Here is a 21,657-nt window from a genome sequence, read left to right as displayed (position 1 = left end):
TTTTTCCTGGCCTAGATAGATAGTTCCTTCAGGATAATTGCTAGTACTACGCAAGGAGGTCCAAAATGAAGGGTTTAAAGAAAATCCACAAATCCTAATGTGACACTATGACACCTTTACAGCAGAGGATCCATCTCTAGAACCCGGTGGAACTCCCATCCCAGGTAGAACCACAAGTTTTGCACTCAACAAGACTTTGGATTTAATTAATCTGTTTCTCATTGATCACTACAAATTCTGTATATCAAAAGCTACAGAGTAAGAGTTAGTTACTGCAGGGGTTCTCAAACATTTTGGGGCCGGGGACCCCTTTTGTGATAGAAAATTAATCAATTCTACAAATTTTGTCATGGGGCAGAGTGAAAACTTTGTAGTTTTAAAGGTTAAATTACAGTGCATTTATGATTAAAAAACATTTTGGGGGAATACAAGTATAATGTTCAAAGCTTGGTAACTGGTGGAATACTGTGGATACCAATATCCCTGTGAGCCTCCCAGGCACATGTTGCCCAGGGTCAAGAACATAAATTGTAGATTAATAATATAACATTGTATTGTATTGTATTGTATTACACCCTCTAAACTTATTCCACGGATCCCTTGGACAAAATTTGTTTAATCTGTCGTTGTTAGTAATATTCATTAAACATATACAGTTGAAGTCGGAAGTTTACATACACTTAGGTTGGAGTCATTAAAACTTGTTTTTCAACCACTCCACAAATTTCTTGTTAACAAATTATAGTTTTGGCAAGTCGTTAGGACATCTACTTTGTGCATGACACAAGTAATTTTTCCAACAATTGTTTACAGACAGATTATTTCACTTATAATTCACTGGATCACAATTCCAGTGGGTCAGAAGTTTACAAACACTAAGTTGACTGTGCCTTTAAACAGCTTGGAAAATTCCAGAAAATGATGTCATGGCTTTAGAAGCTTCTGATAGGCTAATTGACATAATTTGAGTCAATTGGCGGTGTACCTGTGGATGTATTTCAAGGCCTACCTTCAAACTCAGTGCCTCTTTGCTTGACATCATGGGGAAATCAAAAGAAATCAGCCAAGAACTCAGAAAAACAATTGTAGACCTCCACAAGTCTGGTTCATCCTTGGTAGCAATTTCCAAGCGCCTGAAGGTACCACGTTCATCTGTACAAACAATAGTATGCAAGTATAAACACCATGGGACCACGCAGCCTTCATACCGCTCAGGAAGGAGACACGTTCTGTCTCCTAGAGATGAACGTACTTTAGTGCGAAAGGTGCAAATCAATCCCAGAACAACAGCAAAGGACCTTGTGAAGATGCTGGAGGAAACAGGTACAAAATTATCTATATCCACAGTAAAACAAGTCCTATATCGACATAACCTGAAAGGCCGCTCAGCAAGGAAGAAGCCACTGCTCCAAAACCGCCATAAAAAAGACAGACTACGGTTTGCAACTGCACATGGGGACAAAGATCTTACTTTTTGGAGAAATGCTTGGTCGCAAATGGGTCTTCCAAATGGACAATGACCCCAAGCAAAATTGCTTAAGGACAACAAAGTCAAGGTATTGGAGTGGCCATCACAAAGCCCTGACCTCAATCCTATAGAAAATGTGTGGGCAGAACTGAAAAAGTGTGTGCGAGCAAGGAGGCCTACAAACCTGACTCAGTTACACCAGCTCTGTCAGGAGGAATGGGCCAAAATTCACCCAACTTATTGTGGGAAGCTTGTGGAAGGCTACCTGATATGTTTGACCCAAGTTAAACAATTTAAAGGCAATGCTACCAAATACTAATTGAGTGTATGTAAACTTCTGACCCACTGGGAATGTGATGAAAGAAATAAAAGCTGAAATAAATCATTCTCTCTACTATTATTCTGACATTTCACATTCTTAATAAAGTGGTGATCCTAACTGACCTAAGACAGGGAATTTTTACTAGGATTAAATTTTAGGAATTGTGAAAAACTGAGTTTAAATGTATTTGGCTATGGTGTATGTAAACTTCCGACTTCAACTGTAAAAATATATATATATATACATATATCTGGCCGCGGACCCCCTACAGTACCTCAGACCCCATTTTGAGAACCCCTGAGATACTGTATTTGAAATATGCACTGAATTTTACAGAGCTGTTAAAAAAAGTGGTAGTTACTGTACCATAGAATACCATAGACATAGATGTTTTATTCTATGATAAAGACTGATTATAATGCAAGTAATAATTAAAAAATCAGACTTTTCCAGCAGGCCTCATCAGGACGTCAATGGCCTACAGACACAGGCTTAGCATCCAAGCTAACTCCCCCATCTTCTACCACTACCACTGCTGTCTCGCTAACTGCGCTCCACTGCAGGTGTATCAAACAGCAATGGCATTATCGCTCAAGCCAGTCCCCTGCCCTATCTCCTCCCGAACCCCAAACATCTTTGCCCCCCTCTCTTCTCCCCAAACCCTCAAACAAGAGACAGCTTAATATATGTTCTGCTAGTGCTGTCCCCTTTAGCATTGTTGTATGGTCCAATAGCAATTCACCACCTGGAGCTGGAGCTTATCCCCTCCCCTCCTGCCATGGCAGTGCCAAGGATCTCCATAATGTCTTCTGCCCTACGCTAGTTTCCCCTACCCTGTGTCATTTTCAACTGCAATTGATGAAACTGGAACCTGTTGTCTTTTGGCAGATCGCACACCTATTGGCACACAGGCCACAGAGGCCCCAGAGCCAGAGCCCAGTAAGACTTACTGCTGTCTGTGTTCGCATGATCAAACCCTTTCTGACAAAGGACATAGTTACACTTCATTTGAAGAGTGTAGTATACACATACAGTAGGGAGAACAAGTATTGGATACACTGCCGATTTTGCAGGTTTTCCTACTTACAAAGCATGTCTGCAATTTTTATCATAGGTACACTTCAACTGTGAGAGACGGAATCTAAAACAGAAATCCAGAAAATCACATTGTATGATTTTTAATTAATTAATTTGCATTTTATTGCATGACATAAGTATTTGATACATCAGAAAAGCAGAACTTAATATTTGGTACAGAAACCTTTGTTTGCAATTACAGAGATCATATGTTTCCTGTAGGTCTTGACCAGGTTTGCACACACTGCAGCAGGGATTTTGGCCCACTCCTCCATACAGACCTTCTCCAGAACCTTCAGGCTGTCGCTGGGCAATACGGACTTTCAGCTCCCTCCAAAGATTTTCTATTGGGTTCAGGTCTGGAGACTGGCTAGGCCACTCCAGGACCTTGAGATGCTTCTTACGGAGCCACTCCTTAGTTGCCCTGGCTGTGTGTTTCGGGTCGTTGTCATGCTGGAAGACCCAGCCACGACCCATCTTCAATGCTCTTACTGAGGGAAGGAGGTTGTTGGCCAAGATCTCGCGATACATGGCCCCATCCATCCTCCCCTCAATACGGTGCAGTCGTCCTGTCCCCTTTGCAGAAAAGCATCCCCAAAGAATGATGTTTCCACCTCCATGCTTCACGGTTGGGATGGTGTTCTTGGGGTTGTACTCATCCTTCTTCTTCCTCCAAACACGGCGAGTGGAGTTTAGACCAAAAAGCTCTATTTTTGTCTCATCAGACCACATGACCTTCTCCCATTCCTCCTCTGGATCATCCAGATGGTCATTGGCAAACTTCAGACGGGCCTGGACATGCGCTGGCTTGAGCAGGGGGACCTTGCGTGCGCTGCAGGATTTTAGTCCATGACGGCGTAGTGTGTTACTAATGGTTTTCTTTGAGACTGTGGTCCCAGCTCTCTTCAGGTCATTGACCAGGTCCTGCCGTGTAGTTCTGGGCTGATCCCTCACCTTCCTCATGATCATTGATGCCCCACGAGGTGAGATCTTGCATGGAGCCCCAGACCGAGGGTGATTGACCGTAATCTTGAACTTCTTCCATTTTCTAATAATTGCGCCAACAGTTGTTGCCTTCTCACCAAGCTGCTTGCCTATTGTCCTGTAGCCCATCCCAGCCTTGTGCAGGTCTACAATTTTATCCCTGATGTCCTTACACAGCTCTCTGGTCTTGGCCATTGTGGAGAGGTTGGAGTCTGTTTGATTGAGTGTGTGGACAGGTGTCTTTTATACAGGTAACGAGTTCAAACAGGTGCAGTTAATACAGGTAATGAGTGGAGAACAGGAGGGCTTCTTAAAGAAAAACTAACAGGTCTGTGAGAGCTGGAATTCTTACTGGTTGGTAGGTGATCAAATACTTATGTCATGCAATAAAATGCAAATTAATTACTTAAAAATCATACCATGTGATATTCTGGATTTTTGTTTTAGATTCCGTCTCTCACAGTTTAAGTATACCTATGATAATAATTACAGACCTCTACATGCTTTGTAAGTAGGAAAACCTGCAAAATCAGCAGTGTATCAAATACTTGTTCTCCCCACTGTATGTTCTTTACAATGTCTTACATAAGCACTTCATAACATTTGACACGATTACTTATTGGCTTTTGATAAACACTTAATCCATATGACAGTCATTAGCAGTTGATTCTGTTAGATTCCTTTGTGAAAACATTGTAGTGTTTTGGCCTCCTAAAAAAATTTAAAAAATAAAAGTGTAATGTTCATGTGGGTGTTGACAAGATAATGTGTTGCCAGTGTCCCTCAGGTATTTTCTAGCAATAGTTTGTCCTCTTAAAACGCTCCTCCTCTCTGTCCCTCAACTAACTCTGCAGCTTGCTGCTCTTGAAATATCTCCCATTTTGCACTCTCCTCCCTCCTTTCGCTTTTTAACCAATTAGATTAATCTGACACTTGTCAATACCTGATTGACTTACAGTATACTGTAATGTTACTAGTTATTGTTAATGTGCTCCACAATATAGATTGCTCCGATGGAGATTGTGCCTGGTAGCCCTGTAGATACGTACAGTATGCACTAACTCGTTCTCCTTGGTAGTTAAAGTCCTGCCTCCATCTTGTACAGCAGGGGATCATATCCTTGTTATTACCGGATGTTTACTTAGAGTACTGTATTAGAAATCCCACATTGTTTGAAAATGTTTTTATGAGAAAATGGACACAAAAGTACATATTACTGTGTCATTCTTCCAGCACATATTTTTTTGTAGCCCCTGCTTTAAATTTGTTCTTCACAGTCTATAAACTAAAATGTTTGTGTATCTTTAAGGTATTTCATTTTGTGTGATTTTCTCTCTGTCTTGTTGCATCTCGGATAGAGTACTTTGATACAATCCTTTATTGTTCATTTTCATGGAAATTCATTGTATTAGTATATCACGTCATTGATTAACTTTCTGTTGGTTTGCTGCAGGTGCCACAGGAGTAACTGGAGGTATGTACTGGACCATTACCACTGCAGAACAGTTGTTGTATTTGTTATCAAGCCAACATCAATTATACTTTATTTTCACTAGTTTTGCAACATTTGTCATTAGAATCACTGAACATTTTCTTTGAGTTTTTTGAGTGGTAAGTTATTCTATTTTGGAATACTTTTTATGTGGTCTTCTGTAGCTCAATTGGTAGAGCATGGCGCTTGTAACACCAGGGTAGTGGGTTCGATCCCCGGGACCACCCATACGTAAATATATATGCTCACATGACTATAAGTCGCTTTGGATAAAAGTGTCTGCTAAATGGCATATTATTATTATTATTATAACTGTTATAATTATGACTTAACTGGTAATAATTCATATAATTGCCTTCACAGTTGGGGCTGGTGTGCTTCAACCTAGTGGTAAGTAATTGAAATAGATTCTCCTGAAAATGTAAAAATCCTTCTGCATGAAAATGGCGTCCTACTTGTACCTATCAACATTTCTGTACTTTCTTATCTTTTCTTCTTATCTTATCTTTGAAGAGCAATATTAGATTGCTTTACTATCAGCTCATCTTCATTGTTGACCTGGGATTTTTTTTCATTTACTGTATAGTCAAACATTAGTAGGGGTTTTCATTTATCATTACTTTGAACAGATATGCCTCTGTAACTGTGTGTTAAATACTTTTCTCTTTGTTTCCAGTTGGTACAGGCCCAGCTCAGCCTGGTGAGTATTATGTCCACCATAGCAGACCTGGGTTCAAATAGTATTGGTTTCTTTCAAATACTTCTCATGTAGTTGCTACTGGAGTACAGCAGCCTGTACTCTAAACACTAGGCTTATATTATTTACAGGTGTGGGTGTCGTAGCAGGTGGCAAAGCTCCTAAACCACCTGGTGCAGGTAAGGATTCTGAAAGCCTACAAATAATATCTTATTGCAGTAGTATTACATCACTGGTTGTTTATAACTGCAAATTGATACCATCAACTCAGATCCATAACCCATCCAATAATGTGATTGAACACTTTCACATGCATATATGCATAATGCTGACCCAGGCCACAATTTTTGTTGACATACCTAAAACGTGTTAGCCATTGCAAGACAGTCATATTGATTCAAGATATACAGCGATAAGGCCAAGTCAACAGTATATGATAGTAAAAGGTGCAGTTAGATTTGATAGTAGTCTCAGGCCTTTATAAGGTGCTGTTGGGACATGTAATATTAAAGAATTTACCGAATCTAGACGTGGATCCAGTCATCTATATACAGTCACATTATATATCACATCACGTTATATGCATTTTTTTAAACCCATGCCGTATGAGGTAAAGCTTTAGGGCGAAGCTATTTGCATCAGGATGATAGAGACAGTTCTGCACCATCAATCTCAAATTCATTTAACTGCCTGAACTCCTGTGAATGTGTTAAATATGTTATCTCTGTCTCAGCTGGCTGGGTAGTTCCTTCACTAGAGGCAGAAATAAAACAATTTATGCCTATATCTTTAAGTGAACCATTTTTATTGAGCATTCAAATACATATTTACATTACAACATAAAATGAAGGTCCATGTATGACTAATCTTAAACCAGATGAGAGTGCAAAATGAATGTGTGCGGTCTTAAACCTGAAAGGCCTTGCATGACTGAGTCTGCATTAGGATATTCTGATTTATTGTCTTAACTAACATTATTTGACTGAGCCATTCATTGGGGTGATGAGGTCATCATGTCAGGAAATAAGGTGCTTTTCTTTGTTATCATGATTTAGGGGGATACCCGTATGGTGGTTATGGACAGGGTATGTATGAGAGAGGAGAATAGCAGACCACAACCTTATTATCACTGCACTAGCAGCAGACACACACACTGCTTAAACACACATGCACAAACACACACACACACACACATCTCTGTTTTTATTTCAAACTACTGTATGACTTAACTGAGATGTGACCTTGGCTTGATCCATATATTGTAGTCCATATATATCATATTATAGATCCTTACACCATTCAGTATTTTATTCACACACTCATAGATGCAGAATTAATCAATCCACTACACACTTTATGAGTGGTATGCTGATTTAATCATACATTATGATATATAATTATATTCTGATTTAATGATGGAACATGAGGGGTTCCTACCCTCTTAACATGAATCATTCTTTACATGAATCAATAATAGGATTTATTCACATGAATCAATTATAGGACTGATTGGTATGCAATGGACAGCAGTATCAGCCTCTTCTCTGTAAAACATTTCTTTTGAATTGTATGGCCAGGCCAGGGATAAGTTGTGTAATATTTTGACATATTGAAGGCATATTAAATGTGTTATATAAGCAGGAAGCAGCTAACTTTATTTGAATTAGTATGTTAGCTACATGACCTGACGGAGCAACTTACTGGTGTTCCCTTGTCAGGAATAAAGGTGCTTTTCTTTCCATCATGATTTAGCAGAACAACTCCGGTATGGTCAAGGGTATAGACAGGGTATGTATGAGAGAGGAGGAGAGGAGAGGAGGAAAGAGGAGGAGAGGATAGGAGGCCACTTCACCACAGTCTCTTAAAACTAGTATTATAGGCAAAGAAAGAAAACAGCACGTCATCATCTAGTTTGAACTGTACCAGACGTACTGGATCATGAACTCTGACCTCTAGACTGACCTCACAGTAAACCTATTATGTCATCACTTTAAAAGCTTCACACTGTAGCTCTTCACTATCAAATCACAAGGTCATGTTGAAGAGATTATTGTTGATAGAGTTAGGACAATAAAGCTTATGTGTGACATTCAGCATAGACAGGAGGTAGTTGGCAGTACTGTATAGTCCTTTCCACCATCATACATAACTCCATATCAGATCAGTGTCCCATCCCACAGCTTTGATGGTACACTACAGTACAAAGTGACCTCCCTTCCAGCCCCACATCCAACCATATGTTATGTCCATGGGGTTTTAATGGCATATATTGCTCCACAGGTGCAGGTGCTGGTGGATATCCCTATGGAGGAGGCTATGGAAGTAAGCCAATTTCTCTGTCTGCATCCTTGAAATGGAGTCTCAAACTTAATTCACTATGGCCATGTGCGGCTTTAGGTTACTTTCTACTCAGACTAAATCCCCATCACTGTAATTGGTTTATTTAGGTAATTGTCCATTAATATCAACTAATTTCCATATCGCTGGTGATATTGCATTACAGTCACTGTTGAGTAGAGAGTAAAAATAGGCTTTGCAAATTACGTTTATTATCTCTGTATTTCCTCAGGTCCATACGGAGCAGGAGCTGGACAACTTCCTGGAGCCAAGCCCCTGAAACCTCCAGGTGTGTGTCAGTGCATGACTGAGTCAGAAGAAGTGTTTGTTGAAGATGTAGCTACAGTACAATGAGCTCCAAAAGTATTGGGACAGTGACACACTTGTTGTTGTTTTGGCTCTGTACTCCAGCACTTTGGATAAGAATAGAATATGTTTCTAAACACTTCTACGTTAATGTGGATGCTACCTTGATTACGGATTGTCCTGAATGAATCGTAAATAATGAGAAGTGAGAAAGCTAGACGTGTAAATATCATACTCCCAATGCATGCTAACCTCTCACCATTACAATAACAGGGGAGGTTAGCATTTTGGGGGGGGAGTATGATATTTATGCCTCTGTAACTTTCTCACTCATCATTATTCACGGTTTATTCCGGATTATCCGTAATTATGGTAGCATCCACATTAATGTAGAAGTGTTTAGAAACATATTGTATTCATATTTACAATAAAAGTGACTCCAAAATGACGCAATACATTATTTACCATTTATTTCTATTGGACACTAAATAATCTGAAACAATACCAAAACAAACAGCTAATGCATCCAACAAGTTTGTACAGTCACAAGCTTGATGTAATCATTGCGTGCTAGGAAATGGGACCAAATACTAAACCTTTGACTACTTTAATACATATATAAGTGAATTTGTCCCAATACTTTTGGTCCCCTAAAATGGGGGGACTATGTACAAAAAGTCCTGTCATTTCTGAACGGTTTACCCGATATGGATGAAAATACCCTCAAATTAAAGCGGATAGTCTGCACTTTAACCTCATAGTCATTGTATCATTTCAAATCCAAAGTGCTGGAGTACAGAGCCAAAACAACAACAAACAATGTCACTGTCCCAATACTTTTGGAGCTCACTGTATATGATCTCACTCATTGTGTTTTGTTCTCTCCTGTAGTTGTGGGAGGAGCAGGCGGTGTGGCTGGAGGAGCAGGTATTCCTCTTACTGGAGCCGGTGGTGGTGCAGGTATGGAATCAGTTTCGTACCTGTCTTAGGAAATAAACATGCTTTCTGTGGAACTGAACCATTTAATATCCCCAATGTCCCCATAATGGAGCCGTACAAAGAGACATGTTGAGTTAAACCCCATCCCATAACTTCAATGGCTTATTGTAACTCCGTTCTCCCTAACCTCAGGTCAACATTGTGTTACATAAATCTTGCTGAGACAATCTCTGGTGTTCCCTAGGCAATGAGGTCATCATGTCAGGAATAAAGCTGCTTTTCTTTCCATCATGATTCAGGGGGATACCCGTATGGTTATGGTCAAGGTGGTTATGGACAGGGACAGGGTATGTATGAGAGAGGAGAAGCAGGCCAGCTCAATATTGTATTCTCTTTTACCTCACTCTGGCCTCTCAGAGTGACCGTTGTCCAGGAAATGTCATTGACTTGCACTTCCTGTGACCAATGAGGCAATAGGAGCGGTGACTGTGACAGACACCAGAGCCAGGAATGAGATGCCAACGGGACTGTGTCTGAAACCCCAATGCCCACTGAGCTAGAAACACCCTCTCCAAACAAAACCCTTGAAACTCTCATGCCCCCTCAAACAACGGACCTCTGGGACGTTCTGTGGTTGTAGCTTTGTAACAACACAAAGCTTGACCATAGCCGGGGAAATGGCTTGTCCTTGTTTTTACCTGCCTAGTGTAGCTAGATAGGTTCAACTGTCATCAACAGTTGGTGATTATATAAAGCTACAGATAATAACTTAGCTAGTTAGCTAATAATTACCTAGTGTGTGAAATTTCAGCCATGTTCTTAGTGGAGGTCTAGTGTCATCCACTAGAGGCCTGGCACGAGGCTATTGGAGAACTAACCCAGTCTCATGTTTCAGGTGCGAGGTATCCCGCTGGTGTTGGTCTGGGAGCAGGGGCAGGAGCAGGGCAAAAAGCACCCAAACCCCCAGGTAAAAACCCTGACACACAAAGCCCAGCTTTGTACTAATACTCTTACACGTTTGACTCTTACTTTTACATATACTACCACATCTGAACAACATATCATAGTGATGTTATCTTTATTTTGGAATAGAGTTATCGTAAAAGTAGTTAGAAATGTTGATTATTGAGTCACATCAAAGCCAGACAGTGAATCCCCCAGGGTACAGTACTGTAGGTCAAGACATAGAAGAATGGGGAAACAAACACAACAGTCAGACAGTCACTCCCAGTGGAGACTGATTACCGTCACAGGCAGAGTTAGTTTGTAACGGTTTTTGCAACATCAAAGTGGGAAGGTTTAGAGATAGCAGCACCGACCTCTGGAGAGTCGGCCTACTCTGCCCATAACGGTACTGCGTGTGCTCTGCCAGGGGAAGTAGGAGTCCGTCATTGTATACAAGATGTTCCTGCCTACAGCGTAGCCATATTCAACAGCAGACATGGGTTCAATTAGTATTTGAAATCGTTCAACTATATCTCAACTCTTCAGTAATGCTCCACTCTCTCCTGTTCAATAGGTTATGGTAACCTGGGTGCTGGTGGTGTTGGTTATAATCCAGGTGAGACTGACTGTCCTGCTGAAGTTTCTGTAGTTTACTGTAGTTAACTGTGAGGTTTCATCCTCATATTCATAAACGGGTAAAGATGCACACACATACAGTGGGGAGAACAAGTATTTGATACACTGCTGATTTTGCAGGTTTTCCTACTTACAAAGCATGTAGAGGTCTGTAATTTTTATCATAGGTACACTTCAACTGTGAGAGACGGAATCTAAAACAAAAATCCAGAAAATCACATTGTATGATTTTTAAGTAAATGACCTGTCAGTAGCTGAGTGTAGATGCGGTGAGGAAATCAAGCGCAGGAAACACGGGCGTTCGTCAACAGACTTTAGTTAACAAAATGCAGCACCAAACAGGCGAACAGCCAACCCAACCGGGAGGCAAAATACAAATTACGCACAACACACACAGTGCGCAGGGGCGGTGTGTTCAATAGGGCGATATGGGCGACGCACTGCCAAACGGGAAAAGGAAGATCTGACAGTCACAGGGAAAATCGATCCTGGTAAGAGAGCGACTCTGTACCCCCGACATTGAACTGCTTTCTGTGTCACTGCGACCTTACTATCTGCCCCGTGAGTTCCCCCAATTGTTTGTTACCGTTGTGTACATTCAACCAAAAGCTAATATAACAAAGGCATCAGAGATTATTTATAATCTGTCACAGAAACTGGAATCCATCTCCCCAGATCAGTCAATAAATGCTTCTGGTATTGACTTATATGCTGCCCCTGTCTTCATGTTGTTGCTGGACATATCTTTTTTAAAATGTGTGTAGGTCACCTAAATCATCAGAAAAATTGCCCCCCCTGAGAATTTTTTCAGGAGCCGCCACTGACAGTGCGTAAAATGAAGATAGCGCACACAGTGCGGACTCTCGGAAAACAACAAACACGAGAGTAATACAAAAGAGCAACAGCTTGACAATAAACAATACCACATAACACCTGCCCCCACACACGAAAACTAAATAGGCAACCAAATCAAACCCTAACAAGGGACAGGTGTACAAACAGACAAAACCAAACAAACATGAAACATCGAACGGTGGCAGCTAGTACTCCGGGGACGACGACCGCCGAAGCCTGCCCGAACAAGGAGGAGGAGCAGCCTCGGCCGAAACCGTGACATGACCTGAAGAGAGCTGGGACCACAGTCTCAAAGAAAACCATTAGTAACACACTACGCCGTCATGGGAGAAGGTCATGTGGTCTGATGAGACAAAAATAGAGCTTTTTGGTCTAAACTCCACTCGCCGTGTTTGGAGGAAGAAGAAGGATGAGTACAACCCCAAGAACACCATCCCAACCGTGAAGCATGGAGGTGGAAACATCATTCTTTGGGGATGCTTTTCTGCAAAGGGGACAGGACGACTGCACCGTATTGAGGGGAGGATGGATGGCGAGTATCGCGAGATCTTGGCCAACAACCTCCTTCCCTCAGTAAGAGCATTGAAGATGGGTCGTGGCTGGGTCTTCCAGCATGACAACGACCCAAAACAAACAGCCAGGGCAACTAAGGAGTGGCTCCGTAAGAAGCATCTCAAGGTCCTGGAGTGGCCTAGCCAGTCTCCAGACCTGAACCCAATAGAACATCTTTGGAGGGAGCTGAAAGTCTGTATTGCCCAGCGACAGCCCCGAAACCTGAAGGATCTGGAGAAGGTCTGTATGGAGAAGTGGGCCAAAATCCCTGCTGCAGTGTGTGCAAACCTGGTCAAGACCTACAGGAAACGTATGATCTCTGTAATTGCAAACAAAGGTTTCTGTACCAAATATTAAGTTCTGCTTTTCTGATGTATCAAATACTTATGTCATGCAATAAAATGCAAATTAATTACTTAAAAATCATACAATGTGATTTTCTGGATTTTTGTTTTAGATTCCGTCTCTCACAGTTGAAATGTACCTATGATAACAATTACAGACCTCTACATGCTTTGTAAGTAGGAAAACCTGCAAAATCGGCAGTGTATCAAATACTTGTTCTCCCCACTGTAGGTAGTAGGACAGTGTCACCCCACTAAGACCCACTGTCAAAACACTGTGTTGAAAATACTTCTATGACAAGTCAGGCATCGCAAGACTAGCATGGCACATATCATGGCTTCATAGGATTATGTTAACACGTTGGCAGGGTTTTGATCTATGTTCAGGATTATGCTTGGAAATGTATCACCAAGGCTGTGGAGCTTTCAGCATCCCCTCCTCTCCTCCCCTCCCTCGCTGTTTGGGATGAGTGTTATCACGCTGGTCTAGCAGTGGAGAGATTCTGCTCACTGCCCCAGGCCCCATGGATACAGACTAGTCAATGCCTGCAGGCTATTATCCACCTCCCATTGGTCAAATATTCACTGACACAGAGAGCAGAGCACCCCACAGTATAACATACTGCCTAACATACTGCCTGTTTTACAACTTCACTAATACTGTATGCAAATGTTGTTTGCCAAAGAGAATTCAGCACCATTAGCCTTTTGATAAATACTGTAGCTAGAATGTTTGCATAACCACACTGGCCTGGTCAATTTGCATACACAATGCTTATGACCTGATGCTATCTCTCAGTTCATACTGCATGTTGTCATTTGACTGGTTGTGTTCTGGGCTCAGCCATTGATTGTTGAAGAAAAAGCAATGCATAAGTTAAGTCTGTGGCCAAAGCTGCAGTAGGGTATGTATCCCTGTCTAAATGTATACAATGTATATGTACAGTGTTGTTGTTTTGTACATTTCTGCTGTGTTACCCTTGCAGGTGCTGGTGCGGTCCCAGGTTACGGAGGTGGCTACCCACAACAACAGGGCTTCCCACAGCAAGGTGGAGGCTACCCACAGCAAGGTGGAGGCTACCCACAGCAAGGTGGAGGCTACCCACAGCAAGCCTACCCAGGTAACGTGTATAACATTTTAGTAATTTAGCAGATGCTCTTATCCAGAGCGACTTACAGTTAGTGAGTGCATACATTATTTTATTTTTTTTCATACCCCCCGTGGGAATCGAACCCACAACCCTGGCGTTGCAAACACCATGCTCTACCAACTGAGCTACATCCCTGCCAGCCATTCCCTCCCCTACCCTGGGCCAATTGTGCGCCGCTCCATGGGTCTCCCGGTCGCAGCCGGCTACGACAGAGCCTGGATTCGAACCAGGATCTCTAGTGGCACAGCTAGCACTGCAATGCAGTGCCTTAGACCACTGTGCCACTCGGGAGGCACCTATAACCTCTATCTGTGAAAATCAGATACAGTGTGTGTACAGTATGTGTACATAAACATGGGGTTGTTGTTGCAGTATCTCTTATGTATAGCTTGTGAGGGGGGAGGGGGGTTGGATGATGGTAATTTTCTATTTTTCAGAAAGGTTATTTTCCAGTCTGCCAACTAGCTGAATTAACTGGAGCACGTTTTGTATTATGAACGCCAAGGACCATCCTGAACACTGACTGTGCCATTTATCAGTGGCAACTACCACAGAGACAACAGCACAGAGCCATTTATCAGTGGCAACTACCACAGAGACAACAGCACAGAGCCATTTATCATCTAGAGAGAGAAAAGGAAGAGTGGAAAAACAGCTCTCAGCTGTTATAGCTTTTATAGAGAATGGGATGTTGTGACCCAGGAACTATAAATACACAAGTAGAACAAAAAGAGCTTAGAATACAACCAATTTGATGCAGTAGATGTGTTAGATTTATTGTAGTTGTTAATATCTGTTCATCTTTACTGTCCAGGGAGGACAGAGGAAGCAAGGGCATTCACTTCAGTAGTTTGAGGCATGTCCCAATCATTCACTTACAGTAAATGTAGAAAAGTGTCGATTGGCCATAAGTTTAGACTTTTGGAAAACTTGACAACATTTTGCAAACTGAATTAACCCTCCCGTTGTCCTAGGGTCAAAATGACCCGCCACTGTGTTGAACCAACTTTATTTAATTTTTATATTTTTGGGATCATTTGTGAGAAGGAGGCAGTGAGACTTTAAAGAAAGTATCAATGTCAAATAGGCTAGACCCTCAACAGAACCACCAAGATAATATCTGTTAATTAAACCTGATCCCTTATCCGAACCCCATATGCCCCCTGGCGACGGGGGTTTGAGCCCTTTCTCGGCCACCCTCTGTCTATGCCCCTACTATCTGTCTCCCTCTCTACATTTCCCGCTGTACTGTAAAAAATATATATATATAAAATCAAAACAACAAAAATGTAACCTGACTCCGAGCACTGGTGGCTCTTTAACTGCCCATGTTTACCCCATTTCTGCCTGGATCAGGAGGTGGACTAAAGCCGAATTGTCATCAGACAGGTAACCCAGAACGACAGACAGACAGGCAGCCCTCAGGCCTGTTGCTTTCCTATTAGAGCTAACCTCTGGGAGAGAAAGAGAGAGGGCAACTGATCTAGAGACAATTGAAAGGAACAGCCAACTTCCCCATACCTGGTTTAGTTTCCCCTCATTAAATGAATTGATGGGGAACATTGAGTGCTCCAAGCACTAAATTGGCTATGAAAAGAATCATCATTGTTTTTTGATTGAGGTGGTGTTGGGAATGTTGGTCCCGCTCTCTCTCTCTCGCTCTCTCTCTTAGCGTAGTCACTAGTTGCTAGTTACTCTCACTTTTACTGTAGCTTCTATGAATCCGATAGCTACTCTGACCATGCTTTGACCATGAAAATCAGGTATTAATGTTTTACAACCATGGTGCAAAATATTGTACACATACACAGAAAACATCAAACACTCCTGGTAACCTCCTCAATTTATAGGTTAAAATGGAAAAGTCACAATTCCTATTATTACAGATGATATAGAGATAATTTGAATTTGAATTGTCATTGACTTTTGTCTGGCAACATGATGATGATGTCTAGCATTATATCTGAAATTTACCAAATCTCTATTAGGGGCTTTTTTCTTTTAACATATAAATGCCTATTCATTTCCAATTTCTTACACTTGATATGATTAAAAATAATAATTTACAGGATATCTCAATGGTGTGATCACCCTTGGGTATAATTCATAGTTTTTTGGATGACCCGATGAGCTCTGCTGCATATTCCTGTCTGAAATGCAGACTGTTTACTGACAAAACAGATACAGATGACGAATGTTATTTTTGGCATCAGTGAACGCTTTACCCTTGCAGTGTGCTTGTTTACTATTTACTATATGTTTACTATATATCTATTACTTGTTTACTATTTGTTTACACAGACAGTAATGAGACCAAAACATGGTATTTTGCTACTGCAGTATTAGTAAAAGATAATGCTCAACCATAATTGTACTTTCTTCAAAAGTCTCTACGTTTTGTATGATGTAATTTCCAAAGCACCTCATCATTACATGAGGGAAATCCCCTTGTGATTATGTGGCGTCTGCTGTTTCCTGATCAGATTGATAGTGTGTTTTGAGAAAGTCCTGAGAAATTACCCATACTGATCATTCTAGTTCATGAAGCACCAAAACACAGGCACTTTCCATCGGTTATGTTCTATCTATCTGAACAAGTGTGTTTTGGTTGCTTTTTGTGTTCCAATGCACAATGAAGAAATGGTCTTCAGCACCCTTACCCTCTATCTAAACACTCTGATCAAAGTTGTTCAAGATTCTACTACATGATGCTATTTTAAACATGAAACACCCTTAGCAAAAATCATCTCATTCCTTCCAAACTCCAAATCCTTTTTCTTAAATGTAAGTGTTTGTCTGTTTACTAGGAGCATATGGAGCAGGCCAGACGGCACCACTGACTCCTCAACAAGGTACTGGTGTCTTCCTTCTTTCGCCTGTTGTAAGGTATCTGTCGTCCTACTCAGCCAAATGTGCTTGAAATAATCTGATTTTCTGTTACACCTAGTACATTTCCTATTTCATTATAATCAGTCAGTTCTCAGCGGAGAATGACATCACGTAAGATTATTTGGATGAGATTAGAATGAGAGGATGGGGGGTAGAACAGTGAGTACTTGTCGTCAGTGTAGATGGTGTACCAACCAGTGTCTAGTAGAGTCTGATAATCTGAATTTTTCTGAGCACAGGGAAGATTACTGACGGTGGGATTATGTTTCAAAAAGCAAGGCAGGTTTTTCTCAGCTAGTTTAAGAAGACGTATGACATGTCAGGACTTAGAGGATTTGATGTGCTACTCCAGTAGTGCTGTGCATATATTAACCCAATATAAATTCACAATAGTCACTGTCAGTCTGTATTTGTGGTGCAGTGCCAGAGGAGGCTGGTGGGAGGAAGATGGGCTCATTGTAATGGCTGGAATTGTGTCCATAAGTTTTTGTTTGATACCGTTCCATTTATTCCATTCAAGTCTTTACAATGAGCCTGTCCTCCTATAGCTCCTCCCACCAGCCTCCTCTGTCACTGCATATGTTTGTTCGGAGCACACCACTGTTTACTGGCACTGCCAGGAGAGAAACTGCCCAGCACATGTTCTTGACTAATTGGAATCAACTTTTTCAGCTATATCTTAGCTCTTATTACTTTTAGTAGATAGTCGTAAGACTTACGCTCACATAGGTGGGAGGTGGGTTTTTATATAACTATTTAAACCTTTCACGTGTTTACACTTATCACAAGAATGGTCTCAATGGCTAATCTACATTATGCTAAATGATGTGCTATTGCCAATGATCTGTGCTAATACAGTATCATAAATTATTATGACTGGTTATTATGACTTGTCATCATGCCAACGAGTCATCAATGTTGGCCCCTTTATGGTACATAGATCAAGTAGGATTCCCATTATATTACATACATACTGCTCACACCTCTGAGTACACCCTGCACCCCTACTGTAGGATACCTGCAGTTCAAATCAATACATTTGTAATAGCTAAGAATTATTCATTAACACTATTGATTTACAGCATCTGTTGCAGTCGCAGCACAAGTGAATATCAATAGCCCCTCTGTATTTAGCATATGCGGCTAGCCAACCTGTTAGCATTTGCTGTTAGACAACCTGTTAGCATATGCTAACTCACTCACTAGGCTTGCTGGGGCTCTTGGCTGCTGTGGTCAAGCAACAGATGTCCATAAAGTTTACCCATCTGTGCAGTGTGGTTAGAAAAACCCATTAGAGCTGCTCAGGAAATGACTTGCCAACACTGTTAAAAAAATTATAATTAGTGACCACAAAAACACCTGTGATTAACTAACTTTTTTCGCAGCCAAAGCAGCCAAGTATAGCCCACTCCAGGGCTTCCTTGGTGGAGCAGGGGGAGGAGGCTACAGACCAGGTACGATAAAACACACACAACTCCTCTGGCATGTGACAAAAAAAAAATCATAAATCTGATACCGAACCAAGTAGAAATGCAAACCCTCTTTCAAATGTATGCATTTAAAATATCCTCTCTTCCAATGTGGTTTCTGTACAGGAGGAGTTGCTGCTGGATGCCAAAGCAAATACTGTGGAAGGCGGAAGTAGAGGATGTTCTTGAGAAGAAGTTGAACCTCAATAAACAATGGTGCTACTGCATGATCTAGAATGTACATTTTATATGCACAAAATCCCCCATTACAGTATGTAAAGATATGTTGTACTTTATTTGACTCAAGATATTTTTTATACAAACCCACCGACCCAGACTTTTGCACACATTTGATGTGACTTAGTGTTTTTGATTGTGCCTTTATCATTGGTCATGTTGGTCATGGTGTTCATCAGCTCTTACTGACATGCCTGCGATGCTCACCTTTTAGTAGTTACCAAGTGTTTGTGTGTGCATGCATGTGTGTGGGCGTGCTTGCGTGGATGTGTGCCTATGTGGCTGTGTATCTCTCTATGTGCTTGTGAGCTTGCACGTGTTGCTATAGATGTTTGGGTAGATAGGAGAATGTGAAAGATTCTCCAACTATAGCCATTAAGCAGGCTTTGAATGCAGAGAAGTGCTCCATGTCAAAACCAGCACCAGTCCTGTAACTGTACATCCCTCTCCATGTGCTTAGTTTCTGTGCGTACCAAAGTTGGAGATCTTTACATACTGACACATCAAACTAAGGGTTGAGCTTCAAGAGGTGTTGTTGGTAAAGTGCTGATAAACTTTGGCCATGTATCTTCAGAACTGCCTCCTCTGACTTTCTATCATCTCTGCTGCTATTTATAGCCCTGGGTGAAATAGCAGGGGCATAGCGGGTGTGTGTGTGGGCACAGGTTTCACAGTCCATCTGCCATCAGTGACTTTGCCAATATTTGAAGTGCCATGGTTTAAGTCGCCTTCTTACCTTGATTTCCGCCAAACTTGTGAAGTATGAAGAGCAGGTGTTGCTCCGAATGTGGTAAAGCTGATGACAATCAATCCAAAGGTGTTCAAAAGATTTGTAGGTGATATCTTTAGTGAAATTCATATAATATATTGTTTTAGTTTTGTACCCAAGTCCTTTGAAACGCAGTATTTTGTTTTTTAAATGATTTGTATGTTTTTAGTTTTTAGCAAAGCAGGTTTCACAAAAATGTAAAAGTAAAACTGAAATCCTTCCGATACTGCTCTGGCATGTATTGTACATTACGTATGTTTGAATTGAACATTTTGTTTTATTAATTATATAAAAAATAATGTTTCTGGTGTCCAAGATTAAGTGCCTAGAATGTTATGCATATCTGTAATCATTCTAGTTTCACCTGCAGTTATAGTTTCATTTATGCAAATTGTCTCTCATTATTCAAGTTTCAAATGTTTCTGCTCATGAAAGTAGGCTATCACCATGTTTGTTTAATCTAGAATAAGGCAAAAAAAAAAACAGTAATGTTTGTAAAAATATATGTATTTGTGTAATGCATTTATTCACTGTTAAAAATTGTTATACTGTATACATAAGGGCTTTTTTAATGTGTGTCTGTGTGTAGGCTATAGCCCCTAGTCTGTGTAAATGGTGAGAGTGAGCTCCCATTTCACTCTTTACTTGAGTTAGTTACTGTTGAATAAGACTCAATAGACATTACTGACCAAAGATTGATTCACTCTGTTACAAAGTTACCCTACGATGTCTCTTTATGGATTGTGTGTACTGTATGTTGTAGTAATAGCCCTAGGTTATCATGACTCTCACTCGCTTCAGTTCTTGTAGCCTCCTCGGTGGTGCTTTTTCTGAACTGTGTGAGCCGCTCTGATCCGGGGACCACCGCCCCGTGTCTTCCGTGTGGTGGGATAGTATTCATCTTTTTTTAAACGGAAGAAAGGAGGAATGATGGGTTTTGCACTTTTTAATTTTCATGACGCACATGTGACTTGTTCCCGGTAATCCCTGCATTTTATTTGCTTAAATAAAATAACGAAATAAAATTGTTTAATGAATATACATTTGTGCCCAGGCATCAGCGTTTTTCCATCTGCACCCAAACTGCACCAAAATATAAAAATGAATCAATGTCTCAAATGTTATTCAATAACTTTAAAATGGCTGAAGGTAGGTTTTTAACGGAACTAGCCTATTCCAATCTGCTCTCATAGACTAGATGACTATTCTAACACAGCTATTCTGATACAGCTCCTATTTCTGTGATGGGTGCATTGCGCATCGCTTCCTCTCTCTGCCCTCAGTTGCTTTTGCTTGTGCTGCGCAGACAAAATTTCCAGGGATTGTTGTCGGTTGGCCAACCCATATCTTCCTCTCCCGGAGCCTGACTGTTTCAATTCGCCCATCCTCTCCTCTTCGAATGAATCGCAGAATATCGTTCGAAGCAGTATCATGCTGTGAGGGGAGTCTAGCCGGCTGCATAAATACACACAACACGATTACCGGGGCTGTGGTCGGGTTGAGACCGGTTATCTTTTCATCAGAGGCAGGCTCTCATAGAGCTCGGAGTGGGAGAGTGAATGAGGTTGATGCTGCTCTGTTGTGACTGGAAGGACGAACGTATGGGAGAGGAGGAAGGTGAGTTGAAGTTTTCGAAACGCAGTCTTTCTCTGGAACGATGATAGCGTGTCTTGAAGCATGTGTCAGGGCGGGAGATGTTATTAGAGCGAGTGTAGTGCATCCTTCAGCGCTCGAGGACAGAGATGCTCCACTGAATTCATAATAAACATACAATAGATACATTGTGTTACGGTGTTTTTGGAGGGTGAGCTTTATGACAAGTATTCTGTGATATTGATCAATAAAGAATGTCCCGTATGTCCTTGTTTTGCTTCAATAACCCAAGTAGGTAGTCATTCTTTTTTTATTTCCGAATAACACAAGCCAGCTGCATAATGACAACACGGACGGGATTGTGTTTAGAAGTATAATAATTGGTGTATTTCAACTGTTAATGTTTTGGTTAGTTCAATCTAATTAAATCCAAATTAAATGGGGTAGTGAAACCGCAGCGCTGCTCTGACCCACAACAACACAACTTCATAACTGATACAGTTACACTTTCTTTGAAACAATACCTTTCCTTGGCATTCCATTCCTGTGAATCCATGACCATGTTTAGCCTAGTTTCAATGTAAAAAATATGAAC

General features: G+C 41.1%; 1 protein-coding gene across 1 annotated transcript in view; it reads left to right on the top strand.

Moving 5' to 3' along the window:
- The window catches only part of LOC311101933 (uncharacterized protein), a gene marked incomplete at its 5' end in the record, with an annotated part of 46,725 nt that extends 26,215 nt beyond the window's left edge, over positions 1-20,510 (top strand). The window contains 16 exons of the mRNA XM_084143176.1: positions 123-164; positions 5,305-5,325; positions 5,707-5,733; positions 6,020-6,043; positions 6,172-6,219; positions 7,096-7,125; positions 8,321-8,362; positions 8,610-8,666; positions 9,575-9,643; positions 9,922-9,969; positions 10,518-10,589; positions 11,142-11,183; positions 13,941-14,075; positions 16,913-16,957; positions 18,380-18,448; positions 18,590-20,510. Coding sequence (XP_083999302.1) covers positions 123-164; positions 5,305-5,325; positions 5,707-5,733; positions 6,020-6,043; positions 6,172-6,219; positions 7,096-7,125; positions 8,321-8,362; positions 8,610-8,666; positions 9,575-9,643; positions 9,922-9,969; positions 10,518-10,589; positions 11,142-11,183; positions 13,941-14,075; positions 16,913-16,957; positions 18,380-18,448; positions 18,590-18,639 — 821 coding nt within the window. The 3' untranslated portion in view covers positions 18,640-20,510. The remainder of the gene's footprint in view (positions 1-122; positions 165-5,304; positions 5,326-5,706; positions 5,734-6,019; positions 6,044-6,171; positions 6,220-7,095; positions 7,126-8,320; positions 8,363-8,609; positions 8,667-9,574; positions 9,644-9,921; positions 9,970-10,517; positions 10,590-11,141; positions 11,184-13,940; positions 14,076-16,912; positions 16,958-18,379; positions 18,449-18,589) is intronic.
- Positions 20,511-21,657: the final 1,147 nt, after the last annotated feature.

Source organism: Coregonus lavaretus (assembly GCF_964263955.1).
Source record: "Coregonus lavaretus genome assembly, chromosome: 26".
Lineage (NCBI taxonomy): Eukaryota > Metazoa > Chordata > Actinopteri > Salmoniformes > Salmonidae > Coregonus > Coregonus lavaretus.
This window is presented reverse-complemented; position numbering and strand designations above follow the sequence as displayed.